Source organism: Rutidosis leptorrhynchoides, chromosome 2 (assembly GCF_046630445.1).
Source record: "Rutidosis leptorrhynchoides isolate AG116_Rl617_1_P2 chromosome 2, CSIRO_AGI_Rlap_v1, whole genome shotgun sequence".
Classification (NCBI taxonomy): Eukaryota; Viridiplantae; Streptophyta; class Magnoliopsida; order Asterales; family Asteraceae; genus Rutidosis; species Rutidosis leptorrhynchoides.
The window spans coordinates 710,583,977-710,602,300 of NC_092334.1; the positions used below are offsets into that span (position 1 = coordinate 710,583,977).

Here is an 18,324-nt window from a genome sequence, read left to right on the forward strand (position 1 = left end):
CTTTAATGGTTATAAGAACAAAGAGAGAAAAAGAGAGAAGAAGGAGAGAAGAAATATTGATATTGATATTTCAAGAGAAATGGTGCACCTTAAATGGTTACCATACATGTCTATTTATAGTATAAAATATTACTATGCAAGAAATATAATAATAATAAAATTAACATCCAATCTAGATATTTTATAACACAATCTAGATATTTTATAACAAGTATATATTTATTACTAGTATTAGTTTGATTCTTTTAATTGTTATTACTTTTTTCGGTTCCAAAATAAATACTCCTGTTATTTGTATCTTCGAAAATAATTATCCAACTGTAAAATAATAGTAGAATATCAAATATCATTAAACTTTTCATTTATCCTTAATTATTTCTCTTAATCATATGTTTATTAGATAAGTAAGCATCATTTTTATCATGAAAATAAAGGCAAAACTCGCTCAACCTATCCTAAGTTCATCAAAAATTTCTAGAGAACATTTAAAATGAAACGGATGAAGTATGATATTTGTTAACTTGGATCGACAAATTTAATAATATTTTAATAATGTAATAAAATATCTTAAATCGCGATTGGGATTTTTTTTTTTTATTAAATTTTTTAACTTGTCAACAAAAAATTTTGTATAAAAATTAGGACCGGCCTTAGTGCTACCAGTGACAAAGATTCCTAGATCCGCCACTGCTCAACATGTCAGTAAAAGGTTCAAATAAGCAAAAATCTTTTGGACCATTTTTTCCAATCAATTGTCTTCTTCTTGAAAGTATATGTTAAATATTTTTAGCTTTCTTTGTTAATCAATGTTAGCCTTTTGAGGTCTTCACGCATTATGTTGTACATATCCCCTGTTTAACTGGATCAATTAGCTTCGTTCTGTAATGCATAAAGCATAATCAGCATGAGTTAACAAGCAAACAAATAGTATCATATATCATTACATAAACCAAAAATATTATACATTTCTACAAGAAGTCTAGTCTGTTTACAACCTTATTATTTCTTTCTTTCTTTCTTTCTTTCAAGTTAAAATACTTTTACTGAGTTGCTTTTATTTCTCTAAGTCCGCACACTCCTGTATTTTTACATCAATCTATCTTTAAAGATGAGTAGATTTTGCGAACGAACCATAAACAAGCATAGAATCCAATGGTACCTGTCATTGCGAAGAAGGCACATGAAGCGATCAACATGTACCCAAAGTACAGAATCACCGAAACGAGTCTTGTAATTTCCAACTTTACAACGAAGTAGAATATCGAGTATAAAAAGAAGTACAGAGCCGATGAACCTGCAGTCAAATAAGCCCGCCACCACCAATTGTAGTCTTCATTGCATAACTGGAAGTAACACATCACAACAGTTATTTCCGCACAGGTTATGATCAGTATGACAAAAGCGATGAATAGAAACCCGAGTAGGTTGTAGAACTGGTTGAGCCATACGGATGTTAAACTGAAGAACAGCTCGACAAAAACCACCCCAAAAGGAAGAATCCCACCAATGAGAATTGAGAACACGGGTTTTATGTACCAAGCTTGTTTGGGAACTTGTCTCGGGATTTTTTTTGTCTTAACAGGATCTTCCGCAACAGGTTTCTTGAATCCCAAGTAACTACCGATAAAGACTAAAGGTACAGATATCCCGAACCATAAGCAAACAAGAGTAAACATAGTTTTACCGGGAACAGCTCCAGAGGACTTCTCTCCCCAAATTAAGGCGTTGAGAACAAAGAAAATAGCAAATGAAATACCGGGAAACAATAATGATGTTTTCAAAGTGTTCTTATTCCATTCGTTACCCTTCAATGTTTTGTAGAGACGGGCTGAAGAGTAGCCCGAGAATAAGCCCATGAATACCCATAAAAGGAACAGGGCAATCGTATGCTCGCCGTGGTTAGAGGGTGACAGAAACCCGAAAAATGCAATTATCATGGTGGCGAGTGTCATCCCGAAGATTTGGACACCCGTCCCAACACAAACACATAGTAACTCAGAATTCATCGGGGCTCGAAAAACGTCTCCATGGACAACTTTCCAGCCCGTTTCTTCTTGAACTTCGTCTTGTGTGTCTAATTGGTTATAACTTGAAATGTCTTTGTAGAGTGTTCTCATTATGATCATGGCTACCATCCCAGAAAGAAAGATGACAACCATTAAAGAGTTTATGATGGAAAACCAATGGAGTGGATCATCATTCGGAAGATTGTAGACGTCCCAACGTGATGCCCATTTAATCTCACTCTCCTACAAAATTGAATACATATAACTATATAAGGAACACATTTACATTGTAATGATTGCCACCTGCATAACATGGAGGTGGTTATTTCGACCAATATACGTATGAATAGATTGATTTGGTTTGTGCTATATCACAAACAGACCTCAAAGGGGTAACTTGGTGGTTGAGGCATGGGAATCTCTAGAACATTGGAGTTTTGCCTTTCAAAAAATCATGTAAATATATGCTAACGAGTGAAAGTTACACAAAGTCTATTTTTTTAGCGATAAAACTCATAACTTCCTTTATTCAAAACTAGCTTACTAATGTAATTAGATTAAATAAAATTGTGTATTACAAGAGTGCTGAAAGTAATATATTATAAAAGGATCAAAATTGTAAAAAAAAAAAAAAAAAAAACAATAAGGGTGTGCGTGGTTTAAGAGGGAGGATGATAATGGAAATGGGAAACGAATGATAATAGGAATGGAATGATCATTCCCATTGCATAATTGTTGCTTGGTTGCAACTTCATAATAAAATTTATATAATGAATATGTTAATAGACAATAGGTTAAATCATGTGATAGATTAACCCACATTAATTTATGCAGGCATATATTGGGAAATTATAAGAAATATTTGAAAAATTGTCAAATAATTAGTAATCGTATATATATGTAGAAGAAGAGGAACTAAAAAAAATAAAAAAAATAAAAAATAATAATAATAAAAAGAGGAACTAAAAAGAAGCAGTTGACGAATGTGGGGCAGTTTGAAAATGAAATTACCTTATAATGAAATTCATTCCCCCAATTTAGTGGGTAATGGTCCCTTAACTAGTTTAGGGTAATGGTGATTCCCATTATACATAACCAAGCAACTACAATTATTATTATACCCATTCCTTAGTATCCATTCCCTCTAACCAAGCACACCCTAAATGAACATAATTGTTGAAATATATACCCTACGTCCCACCACAAGTGTCCACATTACTATTTTCGGATGTCCCGTTTCAAGTGTCCACTTTGTATCTCAACCAATCAGAAAAGGTTATTAGTGAGAAGATTTCTGATTGGTGGAGAATGAAGTTAGTGGAATTTCCTAAAACTGAGTGGAATTTCCTAAAACAGAGTGGAAAAAGTAAGTGGACACTTGTAATGGGACGGAGTAACAATTACTTATAACTAAGAAAAGATAGAAACGTAAATAATGTGTTTTTAAAATTAATTTATAGGAGAAAGAGAGGAGGCTAGCTTTTAATAGAAATTGTACCTTGAAAGTAGCATCATATGTAAATATAATCTCCTTGTGTGTATCAATTTCCTGTGGTACAGTGCTTCCACGAACTACATTTTTGGTATTTTGGTTACAGGTAGTTAGTCGAGGGTTCTTCTCATCCCATCCCATGTACTCATGACTGATACTGTTAACAACTCGACATAAGTTAGTAGTAATTTAACTAATACTAGTCGCGTCAGGCTGAAAAAGCATTGTGTGTGTATATGATCAGTACCATAGGTAACAACCAAAGGACCTTTGGCCTAGCGGTATTGAGGAGCTCCTCTAACCTTGAGGTCATGGGTTTGAGTCATGTTTAGGATATTATTGTGTAACATTATGTAGGGTGCGTGAGTTTGCCGTTCTAAAATAAAGTACCATAGGTAACAAGTTCAACCCAATTACTTATATGTAGGCTTTAGGTTTTGTTTTTCTCCCAAACAGATGAAACGGGTCGAAAGTCACCAAAAGTGAACTTTTTTACACATGAGACCTCTCGCTTTACTAAACAATTAGACAACTATTGTAACAATATAGTTGTAAATGCAGTAAACATCTAATTATAATTAATTATATAAAATAAAACTTAAAAAAAAAAAAAAAAAAAAAAAAAAAAAAGAAAGAAAGAAAGAAACAAAATGATCCACAGCTGTCCACCTTACTAGAAAAACATGACGATGATATATATATCATCTAAGCAGATAAGGGGAACAAATACCTGTTTGGAATAACTTCAAACCCAACAATTCGCGAAGAGCCAGTCTCATGATTCTTGTGATACATGACTCTAAAGCTCAAGTGATTATTGATGAAATACTTTTCATCATTGCTCTGAAAACATAAAGCAGTGACAAAGGAATAAACTTCAAGCATCTAAAATCAAATGAGGGAAGTGTCTGCTGAAACTCACCCCAGCATAGGTTCCTTTGAATCCAACACGGAAACCATGCTCATAAAAAGTTGATTGGCTTATATACCGTCTTTGTCTAACAACAGCAACTGGTAGGTTATCTAAAAGCCTGCAATGTATAACATAACAAATAAAAAAAAGGAATTATAAGCATTCCACATACATATTAATAGTGGCCCATACATATTAACCCGGTACTCATCATCAATCATTTCTTTGAAATTATTTGCAGATTCAGCGTGAAACCTTATTCGACAGCCAATTTTACAATCTAGGTTCTCTCTCATTCGAAACTGAAATGACAATTAGGAATTTCGATCATAAAACATAATAAAACCAGTAAGAGGGGTTATTCAAACACTATCACCTTATCCTTTACTAGAATCTAAACAAAACAAGAAATAGATGGATTCTCACCATGTATACTGAACTCTGTATGTGATCGCCCCGTAAAAACTCACCCAAATTTCTTACTGCATCATTAAGTTCCCTAGGCTTACAATAGCTTAAGTAATAGTATCCATACGGAAGTTGAGTCTTGCTAGATGACAACTTATTGACTTTAACTTGAAGGACATCACCCTGTAAATGCAATACAAAAACTTTAGAATAAAAGAAACATAATGGACAGCCTTACTAGAGTGACCGATATGGTAACATTATAAAGAGGTCATTAATAAGATAACACAAGTTTGCAAGTAACAACATTACATACATCGGATATAATTACTATATGTCTGTTAGATAGCTAAATGAGAGTTTATACATACAGAAAACAGAACCTTAATTAAATTAATCTTCGGATACTCATAACATAATCCGATTTTTATAGTTGGGAACAACCACAATTTTATGGAGTAATATAATGATAATGATCTTTATTAAAGAGCTATTATCTATTTTGATCTGAACATAGGCGGATCCAGTATGTTAGGAGGGGGTGGATTTGAAATTTTTAGTGTAAAATTTTTGGATATTTCGACTTTGCCCCCGATGGAAAAAATTTTTGGCCCCAAAACTTATATATTTTGCTCCAAAACCTTCAAATTTTGTCCAATATTCTCCAAATTTTGCCCCAACCCCTTCAAATTTTGCCCACAAACCTTCAAATTTTGCCCAAAAACCTTCATATTTTGTCTAAAAAAATTGCTACGGTTTTAAAATTTTTTTTGCCCCCGGTGAAATAAAATCCTGGATCCGCCACTGGATCTGAACATATTTACTCCTCCATACTAAATGCCCAAAAACGCATTTTTAAGCACAATCATCACAAATTCACAAGGATACCTCCTGCAACATGAACATCGACGATTTCTTTAGTAATAGGCAAGGCCCTTAACCAGCAGCTAAAACCATTTAATTAATGAACGAAAAAGTTTTTCTCGAATTCGAGCATATGCATATACAATATATGTATATGAACGTATGATTCTGATAACATAACGTTAGTACAGGTACAAAACAATAAGCTAATTATATCCCCAACTTGAAACCCTAACCCTAACATGTAACTGTAAACATCACATATCAGTTAAGTAGTGTAGTTAATATGAGTTAGCAAACAAAATTATATTAAATTAAGTAGAAGAGTACGTACTTTTGAATAATCCCTAGGATAATCACCAAGTAGATAAGATGATTTTGTAAAAGATACAAAGAAGAAGAAGATTATAGTTATAGAAAGTGCAAGAATACATCCGTACGAACTCCGAACCATCGTTGACAGAGAAAAAATGGAGGAGTATAATTTTGGTTTGACTATTTGATTTTGATCATAGATATAACCGCGTTTTTTATTTATGCGTTTAACTAGTACGGAGTACTAGCATAGTACTAGTAGATGATCAATTTTTTTATCGAAGACATGCAATGACCCTTTTTCTCAAATTTTCTTTGTGTTCGTATGAAACTAGTCAGAACTCGAACTATAATTTATTTTTGAAGCTGATAGTTGGACGTTATTATCCGCTTGTAGCGGTGGATATGCAACGGCGTCGCCGCCAATGTGGCAAGGGGCAACCCCACCCCAGTTAGATATCGAGGCGTTGGTTGATGGAAAACATGTTCTGCACGTGGCTTGCCCAAGGATCGAGCGACGACATTGTTAAAGAGAGGATGTCACGTGTCGCAGTTTTGTTGGATACATCATGTATCCGTTGCTTAATTATAAAAAAAAAATAATCCTATACTATTTATCCTGTATATACACCTTAATTTTACTCATTCTAGCAAGTCTTTCTTTCAATCTTATTTTTCTTTTCAACTTAATATACACTATAAAATTTTCTAATGGATAAAACATTCAAGATGCTCGAGTTTATTATTGATGGCGATTCGGATGATGAAAAATTATTAATTTTGTTAGTAGTTTGACGGAAGAAGAAGTTGAGGGAGAAGCTAGTAGTTCGCGAGTCCCTCGAACCCGGGTTTATATTCCAAGGGATCGTGACAGTGCGGCTGAGAGGTTATTCAATGATTATTTTGGGATTCACCAGTGTATCCGGAAAAAAACTTCAAGCGACGTTTTCGAATGAGTCGTCAATTATTTCTCCGAATTATTGAAGGTATATCTAACTTTAATAGTAACGATATTCCCGATTATTTTATGTATTTTAGGGAACGTCCCGATGCAGCTGGTCGTCAAGGTTTGACAATACTACAAAAGTGTACTGCGGCCATACCTCAAATGACATATGGAACTACACCTGATTTGTTTGACGAATACATAAAAATTGGTGAGAAAACTGCTGCTTTATGTTTCGATAATTTTTGCAAATGCGTATTTCATTTGTTTGCGAGAGAGTATTTGAGAAAGCCAACAGCCGAAGATATTGCTCCGCTTTATAATTTTCACGCCCAAAAACATGGTTTACCGGGTATGCTTGGTAGTATTGATTGTATGCATTGGGAGTAGAAGAATTGTCCTGTTGCGTGGCAAGGACAGTATACTAGAGGTGATAAAAAGGGTCGTCCATTATGCTTGAAGCAGTCGTCTCTCAAGATTTGTGGATATGGCATGGATTCTTTGGTATGGCAGGTGCAAACAACGACATTAACGTTTTAAATGCCTCACCGTTGTTCAACAGTATAAAGGACAGCATTGCTCCACCTTGATGTAAACGGGCATCACTACGATAGAGGGTATTACCTAGGTGATGGTATATACCCTGATTGGGCTATGTTGGTCAAAGCACCCCATGCTCCAACTGACGAACCGCGAAAAAAATTTAAACGGTTTCAAGAAAGTGCCAGAAAAGATATTGAGCGTGCATTTGGAGTATTACATGGTAGATTTGCAATGTTAAAAACTTTGGCGAGATCTTTGGACTTCAACAAAATTAGAAGACATATGGCTTGTCTCGTATTACATAACATGAGTCAAGAAAATAACGGTTTTGTTATTGGACGGAGAGAAGAAAGAATGATAGAAAGGATCCCACCACGACGGTTAGAAAGGGATTTGGGGATTGTGATGCAAGGGTTAAGGAAATAAGAGATAGGCAAGTTCACAAAAAGTTAGAGGCAGATTTAACCGAGCATGTTTGGAACTTATCACCTTACTTTCGCACCGCTAATGAGTAATTTGTTAAGTATTTTCTAGTTTCGTTTAGGAGTTTTATATTATGTAATTTTTTATTTGGTAATTTAAATTAATGTACTTCATGTTTACTTATTTCCATAAAATATAGTCGTTTATTGCATTAATTCCTAAAACGATTACATTAATTCCTAAAAATAGAAAAACAACTTAGTTCCTAATACGATTCCTAGCGGCTTTCTTCATCAAACATGGTCATTAATTTTCATAATCGCGAATATCGTATTGCTGCCACGGCTGAGATTCAGGTACAGCTTTATCATCGGTTTCCTCAATGACATAGTTTTCATCCCGCCATTCAGTATAAAGGGTAATTGATTGCTTACGTACCAAAGCTCGCCCAATCAAAGCAAACCAATCGTGGTCTTCTTCAAGTAGCGTGGCAGGACCGTTAGGTTTTTTGAAATACCAAACTTGTCTGAAATGATATGGCACGTCTCCTTGGAGATATTTAAGCAGCTTCAAAAAGTTACCACACTTACGCACATCCATGTAATAATCTCGTGTTTCGTAAGGTGTATAATTCATCAATTCTCGATCGAATTCACCTCCGTAATGAACTTTTATGCAGACATTCAACGGACTCATTTTGAATAATTGAGATAGTTTTAGATTAAATGAAATGTGTGTTTTGATTTGAGATGAGTGAGTGTTTATATTGGGGAAAGGAAAAAAAACTAGTCGTTAGGAAAAAAAACTTAAACTAGCCGTTTATAGCCGTTGTAATTAAAAATATTTTTAAAATATAAATATAATACAAATACAAATAATAATATAAAACAATTAAATAAAACACGGAAATTAAAAATAAAATGACACATCAGCATTCCACTAACCCACCCACACCACCATTACTCCACACAAATAACCCACACGTCCTAGTCATAAAAAAGTACAAAAAACAACAAACGCCCCCAATTCACGCCTCCAACTCACGCCCCCAACCACTACAAATAGTCTTAAAGTGTTTAGTAAATTAGTTGAAACTTACTTTTCAATTCATAAACTCTACTTTTTTTTAGCTACTATGAAAAACTTATTTTTTTTAAGAGCTTAAACGAAACTACTGACTTAAAACTTATTAAAATTATAATATCAAGCTCCTTTAAGTTCTCATAAGCTCTAAAATACTGGTGTACTACATATATACTCTTAACTTAACAAATACGACTATGATTACTTGAAAAGTCGTTGTATTTGTTAAAGTAGTATTATACTTCGTATTAGTCATAATTGATCAAAATTCACATACAAAATAATTAAAGGTGAGTTAATATTAAAGTTATTTGTTGATAACTGGTAGTGTACTCCATCATCTAGCAATCAACCGAAGTTATACCAATACCACGAAGGTATCACGATTACCAATAATCGAAGACATAGATAAAGGTCACAAGACTACATATGTCGAAGAGATGTTAAGAGCGGGATGTCTTCAATTTCAAATACTACTATCCAAAGATACACCAAAGTCATGATCTTAGTCTCCTGATTTATTAAGATACTACATCTGTTAAACGTAGCTATAATGACGAAGACATCTTACTACGGAGGTATCACGCTTACCAATGGACAAGGACATGAGCAAGAGTCACAAGACTACATATGTCAAAGAGGAGAAGTAAGCGGGATGACCCGTTTCAGAGGACTAGCGTCCAAATGACAAAAGAGGAATGCATTGAACTAACTTTCCTCTACCTCAGAAAAACCTCAGTCGACCAAAGGGAAAGTCCATCTTGTTTTGTTAAGGACCGCCTTGGAGATTGACCCATACATGGAAGGCTGGGGGAAAAACCCTAGAGGAGTCCTATATAAGAAGAGCATGATCTCTGGATGAAGACATTATCTCTCAAGTCATATTACAACACACACATACAACTTGCTATGAGTTACCTTCGTATCTTATTGGCATAAAGTAGGATACCTTCGGGGAATCGCCAACAAGCATACAATCTATTTCATACCCCCAATTCAGCATACATTGTGATCAGATCTTGTTATCCTTGTTCCTTGAGCAAAGTTCCCTAGAAAATGTACAAACAATAACGTTCGATGGTCCTTGTAATCTTGTTATTGAATTGCAATGTTGACGTGATAGTCCATTCAAAATTACTGAGCACATATACACTTTTTTGATGTAAAACAATTATAATTAAAAGGCAAAACAAATAAATTAAATAATGTATCTTAGTGACTAAGCTTCAAATGATGTATTATGACGACCCGAAAATTTTCGACCAAATTTAAACTTAATCTTTATATGGTTTCGACATGATAAGCAAAGTCTGTACAGTTGAGTCTCAAAATTTTTGGAACAGTTTACATGAATTCATTTGACTTTTGACTACTTTCGACGATTCACGAACTATTGTCTGTATATATATGAATATAAATATAACAGTATTTATAATACTTTGCATAAATAAAATACACTTTAATTAATTAGAATTAAAAATATAAAACAGAATAATTAAGTACAATTAAAATGAATAAATATAGACATGTACACGATATTATTATGAATCTATATGTATATATATATGATTTCTATTAATAATAATTATTATATTGTATATATATATATATATATATATATATATATATATATATATATATATATATATATATATATATATATATAATAAATAAATATTTAATATCTAATAAATGTTTTTATAAGATATATAATATAAATACTAAATGTTACATAGATAATAAGATATAATTTCTACATATTAAATTTACATACAAGTTAAAATATTATAGATATATTTGTAGTACTTATATTAAAATAAATGTTAATATCTAAAAATTAGCATTAATAATATTATTATATAAAAATGAAATTAGATATATAAATTATTATACTATTATCATTATTAATATTATATTCATTAGTAATATTAAGATTATTAAAACTAGTATTATTATTTGTATCATTAATATGATTATTATAATTATTATTATTAATTAAATTTATTAAAACTAATATTATTGTTAGTATTAACATTATCAATTATCATTACTAAATTCTTTATCAAAAATTTTATTATTGTAATATCAATATATTTATACTTGTAATTAACAAAAATTTACAAATTATATACATATAATCAGATATGTAAATACAGATTTATGTAAATAGATATACATATGCGAAATACAGTTACATATATATATAAATACATATACAAGTATTCAGATATATAAAATACTAATATATAAATTTAAATACAGATATGATTATAGATATATATACAGATATATAGACGCGTATGCATTTATCCATCAGCATCAGTTTATTTATTTTTATTAATTTTTTTCCTGTTTCTTTCCTCTTGCCTTCTGTTTGCTCGTGATTCATTGTCAACATCCCCACAACCATCATATGCAGACAATTGAAGAAAAGCCATTAAACTTTTACAAAATCCTTATCAATCATACACATCAATTAACAACTATAATTGGAGAAATTAAACAGAAAAGTTGGGAAACGGGTGTGTTCCTCTGCTCACAACAAGCCTTAGTCAATAGCTCAATATCAAATCAATAATCAAAATCTGAAAATGCAGACGAGCTAGGAATTTCCTGCTTAAACAATCTGCAAAATATCAACTTATAATTCCTCAATCAAATTATGAATTTCGAGGTCAAAGGTTAAAATTCAAAAGTCAACCGCATTGTTCTTCATCAAATTCATAATCAATATGTTATTTATGATACAATTGATGAGTGATGAGTGTTCTATGGGAGATTTTAAACACTTCTCATGAAGAAATCTATACCTGATACGCATTAAATTTATTTTCTAAATTTCATGTTCAACATCACTGCCGCTACTGTTCTTCAATTTTCTTTGAATCTCGTGATGTTTTGGATCCAGATTCTTTCAAAAAGTTGTAAATCGATACATAAGGAATGTATTATGATTGATTTCAAAGGTTAATTCGTTCAAATTTGATCAACTAGAAATTTTGTTAATACAAACCTGTAAATTAAGATAGGAGGATGAAGATGAGGAGCTGTTGATCAATCAGACTTCTGATGCTATATAAATTTTCGTTCTCTGTCGACTGAATCTGTAAGACCCATTCGATTTTCTTTTTCTGGTTCAGATTCTTCTATTAGAAGTAGGGTTACGCACCTACTTTTGTTTCTTGTTATGATCGAGTCCCAGAAACCATCGAACAAATACTGGTTACTAGCGGGCCAATTCAAGCTGGGCTGAACATTTTTTTTTTGTTGGGCTTAACATTTCGGGTTTCATCTGGAATCTTAATGAGCTTATATATATAGGTATATTATTATTAGTATTTATATTTATATTATTATTATTATTATCTTATCATAATTATTATTATTATTATTATTATTATTATTATTATTATTATTATTATTATTATTATTATTATTATTATTATTATTATTATTATTATTGTTTTGTTATTGTTATTGTTATTGTTGTTATTGTTATTGTTATTATTAGTATTATTGTTATTATTAAAGTTATAATTATAATTATTATTATTATTATTATCATAAGTATTATAATCATTATAAGTATTAATAATATTATTGTTAGTAGTAATCTTATCATTTTTGTATTATTATGATTGTTATCATTAGTATTATTAATAACATTATTAGTGTCATTATTATTACAAAATATTATTATCATTTTTGTTATTAGTGTTATCATAATTAATAAAGTTATTACTATTATTGTTAATAAATCATTATTATCAAAACTATCATTTTTTTTAACAAATAGATATCTTGTACATATATTACATATACTAGGATTATATTAATTTTTCATACAATTATATAACAAAAAATATTAACATTACTTATATAAATACTTACATATAACAAACTAATGATATTTTTTTAAATATAATACTAATCATATATAAATATATATAGATATATTAACATAACTAAATGTATAGATATTAATTAATCTAAATATATAAAATAAATATAAATATATAATATATAATCTAAGATATAATATAAACATACATTTTTAAATGGAAGTTATTATAAAATTCTATAAAACTAATAATATATAAATATTATATATTAATAAATGAAACTATGTGATTCCACGATTATATGTTTTAATATATATATGAATAATATAGGTTCGTGAATCCGAGGCCAACCCTACACTTGTTCAATGACGACATATGTATTTTTACTACGAAATACAGTATTGTGAGTTTCATTTGCTCCCTTTTTAAATGCTTTTGCAATATATTTTTGGGACTGAGAATACATGCGATGCTTTTATAAATGTTTTACGAAATAGACACAAGTAATCGAAACTACATTCTATGGCTGGATTATTAAACCGAATATGCCCCTTTTTAGTCCGGTAATCTAAGAATTAGGGAACAGACACCCTAATTGACGCGAATCCTAAAGATAGATCTATTGGGCCTAACAAACCCCATCCGGGTTACGGATGCTTTAGTACTTCGATTTTATCATGTCCGATGAGAGTCCCGGAATGATGGGGATATTCTAGACGCGTTTTGTTAATGTCGATTACCAGGTGTTCACCATATGAATGATTTTTATCTGTAACACCCCATCAAAAATCCCTTTAACAGAACGTTAACTCTGGTCCCAGTGCTTGGCTTGACTTCTACATAACAGCAATATTCTACAGCAGAAGCAATTAATACTTGAGAATAAATCACGCAAAACGGATCAACAATAATGTTGAGTGAATCTACAGGTTTTAGTTAAACAATATAGTATGTTTAAGAAATAATATATTTCTGAAAAACGTTTAATAGTGGAAGGCCACCAAAGTTTTATATCAAAAGTTTGCATACAGCAAGGTCAAGTGTTAACTGTTCGTAATCAGTGATATCAAGTTCCAAATGTGTGACACCAAAATAGTTTCGTTTCATATACTTGTAGACTTTACCATGTCTAGTTTTAAACGTTTGTAAACCACAGTTTCAAGTAACGTATCATAGTATCTGAAAAACGGTTATCAGAAAAATAGTTTAATTCCCTTGACCACGAGATTTTACAAGTACAACACAAAGTCGTAAAACGTTTGCATAATATGAGCACCTGAATACTAGCAATGACCCGAGTATAGAAGCCACTATACCCACCTTACCTCGTAAAATGTTATACACTTGTTCAAATGTATTTAATGTTCAAAGTAAATGCGCCACGGTTAATATTGTTTGGGCGAGGTTGTCAACCTAATGGATCCGTCTATCTAAATTGTGCTTACACCTATGGTATTAAAAGTATTCAAGCTAGAGGCTTTATGAACAAACTCAATATGCATATATAGTACTCGTGTCAATACAAAAGCATTTGATAAAGTAAGTATAACAGCGTGTATTCTCATCCCTGAAAACATGTAAAAAGTGGGACTGTAGACTCACCTTTGAATAAAGCTCGGATTGAAAAGTGAACAATTAACTTGTACGATTTATAGCCGAGTAATGCAACCTAAGTATACGTATTTAGGTTGGTCAATATATGTATCTTAAATAAGTGTGGTTTCATAGTGTACGTTGTCTTATTGATCGACTCGACGCGTTTCAAAGTAAAAGTCAACTATATCATGCAAGTCAAACAAAGTCAACCGAAGTCAAACCGAAAGTCAAACTTGGTTAATGTGGTCAAATAAAGTCAAAATCAGTAGGTTCATGTCAAATATTGGTCAACATGTCAAACCTAAGTCAAACAATATGTTTTAGGTCATGATTGATCATTTTTACAATTTCAGTTTATCGTTATGCACAAGGTTCATGAACACGTAGCATACTTAGCACATTATCTCATAGTACAAAATTCAAGTAAACATGATAAACTCCAGATCATAAATATACTTAAAATAGATTCCAAAAAGTCTGGCCAGGGACTCATACGACAAATAAAAGTCAGGAATCAGAAGGGATACATTTGGGGTTTGTCAATTCAGTTTCTGACCGCGCAGTGATTTCATTTTGGATATAACCGGAGTTAGAAACATGCAATTGATACAATACCAGTGGCCATAGTTCAAGGACAAGTCAAAGTAACACATATCAAAAATCTAGCAACTTTTGTTTAGCCAATTTGTACAGTTTATTCGTGCAAGTTGAACATTCAGTTTTCAGCTCAAATCAGAATTCACATAAAGTATGGCTCTATTGTGCCCAATGCATAAGGTTTAAGAGATTGACATAAACTAACAATAAGTCACATATCATGTTAAGTTTCATTTTCCAGAAGAATACATGCTCAATAAATAAACACAATCCACAGAGTATAAAATAGAGAGCAATTTACAGATTCGATTCTAGTTTAGTTAGTCACATTCGCACGCGATTATCCGAAGATCTAGATACAATTAGCCTATGATATCTACATGAAAGGTGAATTAATTTTTGTGTACATTTCAAATATGCAAAGCTTTAATCACAGAAGTTGCCACATTTTATCATACAAGGTTATTTTCATGCAAGTGCTGTATAAAACTACTTTTACACTAATTCAAGCATATCTCGGGCTATACATAAGCAAACAACATGATATCCTAGTCTAAATTGAGTGTTTTTAAATTATATTTCCAGTGGTATAAGTTTCACATGCCAATTCGTTGTCTAACAATTCCAGATTTCTGATCAAGCAACAAAAACACAACGATAATTCGAATTGACATAACTTAATCATACGGAAACGAAATCAAGCGAATCCAAAGCCTAAACTCAATAGTTTTTCGCAAGGAATCTGAATATAACATAATTATTAACATTTGAAAAACTTAATTTTTCTAATCATGCAAAAACAAATTCGTTTTTAAACCCTAACGCCTCAAACAATCAAATTAACGATAACAATTAACATGTACGCGTATAGACTTGAGCAATTGACAACATAACTATGAAACTTTAATAAAAATCAGATTTTAGAGATTAGGTTTCATGTGATTATACCTTTGATCGTGAAATTAATTATATCAATGCGTAGAGCACGAAGGGAATTGCAACTTTGATGTTGAATGTTTAATCTAATTGTGAAAAATTGATGGGGTTGTGTTGGAGGTGATAGGCGACGATGGGAGGGAGGAGAAACAGATGAAAAAGTCGACTGGTGATGTTAGGGTATAATGCAGTGCAATTAGATTACTAGTAGGTTAAGTTTAGGGCTTAATAATCACTAGTGAGCACTAACAAGCCCAACAACACAATTAAAAGGGGGAGGGGGTTTGGGTTTCGGCCAAAGGTGGCCCAAGAGAGTGCCCGGGCTCTCGTTTTGCAATTCCTTGTGTTCGTGGCTCGTTTCAAGTGCCGTTTAGTCGTACCGAAGGCCCGAAACGCTAAACCGATCGTTAAACGCAACCAAACGTTAATTTATTAAAAATCCAATAAATTAATTATTTTTGAAAAGTTAATAATTAATAATTTAATTATTAAAATAAACCCGAGCGTTTCGTTGTTCAAAAAGCAGTTATCAAAATCGTATCGTTTTTATCGTATTTCATTATCCGAAATATTTATTTGAATTAATATCAACCCATATCAATTATTGTAACCCTCCAAAGATCAAATATGCCTTTATTACACGTAAACGCACAAAAGTTAAACAAACGTCGTTAAGTAAACTAACAGAAGGTTAACGGAAGTAACGGAAAAAGCAGGGTTGTTACATTATCTCTATGCAGTTTGTGTGAAATGCCTGATATGAGATGATATTTATGAAAAATGAAAATAGAAATCTTGTGGTCTATTAAAATTATGGAAATGATTAATTATGATAAACTAATGAACTCACCAACCTTTTGGTTGACACTTTAAAGCATGTTTATTCTCAGTTATGAAAGAAATCTTCCGCTGTGCATTTGCTCATTTTAAAGATATTACTTGGAGTCATTCATGACATATTTCAAAAGACGTTGCATTCGAGTCATTGAGTTCATCAAGATTGAAAATAAGTCATTCATAGTTTGGATATATTATGAGATAGCATGCATGCCTGTCAACTTTCGTTGTAATGAAAGTTTGTCTTTTAAAAACGAATGCAATGTTTGTAAAATGTATCATATAGAGGTCAAGTACCTCGCGATGTAACCAAATGTAATGTATTCGTCCAGATGGATTAGGACGGGTCGTTAAAGTTGGTATCAGAGCGGTAGTCTTAGCGAACCAGGTCTTGCATTAGTGTGTCTAACTGATAGTTGTTAAGATGCATTAGTGAGTCTGGACTTCGACCGTGTCTGCATGTCAAAAGTTTTGCTTATCACTTCTAGTCGAAAATAATCTGTTTATCATCCTTAGGAAATTACATGCTTATCATTCTTAGTCTAGACACATCTTACTGCATTGATTGCATGAATAGTGTATAGACAAAATTCATACCTTATCGTATCTGCTAATCTATATTTTAGCATATCTATTACTTTAAACTTTGCATGACATATTCCTTAATTTCCTCCGTAATTTACGGGATCTTTTGTACTATACATAGGTATTCTGTGTAATTACAATATCATCTGATTTCCGAAAATCATTTCATAACGAAAACCCTTTATCTAACCGTACAAGATGGAACTCGCAGTTAGTTCAAGTCCCCCAAATTCCGACAGTTATTCCGATATGGAGTTTCACCTAAGCTCCGAAAGCAGCGTCACCAGAATGAATCAACCAATCAGCCATCCCCAATTCATCTGATGGGTTCGTAGTCTATTAAATCATTGGAGACAAGAAGAAGGCGATCCCTTCCACCCACCACATTTTCCTCTTGGCGAAGAACCTGAAGCACTTACCGGCGAACCCATTCGAAACACCATTTTCACACTCATTTCCAGAGTATCCCGTCACGATTATATACTATCTCAGATTCTATATCTTATTCATCCGCTCGTTCCGACCGACAATCGTCCCGGAATAATAGAAGAAGTCAACGAACTTCGCGCTCGAGTAATCAATTTGGAGAATATGGTGCAAAATTTACCAACTTCAGCAACATCACCGGCACCAACAGTACCATCAGTAACAGCACCAGTACCATCAACAATCCATGCCTCAACATCTCATTCTGTACCTCGAGTATAATTATCGTTCTACTTATCGTTCTACATCAATTATCTTCGTTCTTCATTTCGATTATGTAATCTCTAATGTTTTAGAGATTATGTATTCAAGTTCTAATGGTAAATCAAATGAGATTAATATCATATTAACTCATTAAATCTATATTACATTTCAAGAAAATATATATATGAAAGTATATTTTCATAAAGATTGTAATTAAAAATTCTTTTGTACAAACTGTTGATGGTGAA

At 32.0% G+C, this 18,324-nt stretch overlaps 2 protein-coding genes across 5 annotated transcripts; one reads left to right on the forward strand and one right to left on the reverse strand.

The window, feature by feature from the left end:
- Nucleotides 1–620: 620 nt before the first annotated feature.
- On the reverse strand, nt 621–6,137 carry LOC139894197 (transmembrane 9 superfamily member 7-like). Of its 4 annotated transcripts, none has more exons than XM_071877406.1 (8): nt 5,708–5,945; nt 4,838–5,002; nt 4,604–4,713; nt 4,421–4,529; nt 4,229–4,341; nt 3,505–3,655; nt 1,160–2,249; nt 621–879 (listed from the first exon to the last, which is right to left on the reverse strand). In XM_071877406.1, the coding sequence occupies exons 1-8, from the start codon at nt 5,723–5,725 to the stop codon at nt 869–871; spliced, it is 1,767 nt and encodes a 588-aa protein (XP_071733507.1). In that variant the 5' UTR covers nt 5,726–5,945; the 3' UTR covers nt 621–868. The 4 variants fall into 4 exon arrangements, with proteins under 4 accessions (XP_071733507.1, XP_071733504.1, XP_071733505.1 ...); XM_071877405.1 differs by lacking the exon at nt 621–879 and adding an exon at nt 1,000–1,078; XM_071877403.1 differs by lacking the exons at nt 621–879; nt 5,708–5,945 and adding an exon at nt 6,018–6,137 and having other exon boundaries at nt 944–2,249.
- Nucleotides 6,138–7,106: 969 nt separating this feature from the next.
- On the forward strand, nt 7,107–7,913 carry LOC139890460 (uncharacterized). The gene is made up of 2 exons (XM_071873337.1): nt 7,107–7,317; nt 7,519–7,913. Exons 1-2 carry the CDS (start codon nt 7,107–7,109, stop codon nt 7,911–7,913), a joined length of 606 nt encoding a protein of 201 aa, XP_071729438.1.
- Nucleotides 7,914–18,324: the final 10,411 nt, after the last annotated feature.

What these genes read in the sequence shown, in the direction of transcription:
- LOC139894197 (XM_071877403.1), bottom strand. Translation starts at nt 6,137, where the DNA reads ATGGTTCGGAGTTCGTACGGATGTATTCTTGCACTTTCTATAACTATA. An exon ending in TACAGAGTTCAGTATACATG is followed by an intron (nt 4,714 to 4,837) that starts GTGAGAATCCAT and finishes TTGTCATTTCAG; the next exon opens with TTTCGAATGAGAGAGAACCT. An exon ending in TTTGAAGTTATTCCAAACAG is followed by an intron (nt 3,656 to 4,228) that starts GTATTTGTTCCC and finishes AGTTGTTAACAG; the next exon opens with TATCAGTCATGAGTACATGG.
- LOC139890460 (XM_071873337.1), top strand. Translation starts at nt 7,107, where the DNA reads ATGACATATGGAACTACACCTGATTTGTTTGACGAATACATAAAAATT. An exon ending in TATGCTTGGTAGTATTGATT is followed by an intron (nt 7,318 to 7,518) that starts GTATGCATTGGG and finishes TATAAAGGACAG; the next exon opens with CATTGCTCCACCTTGATGTA.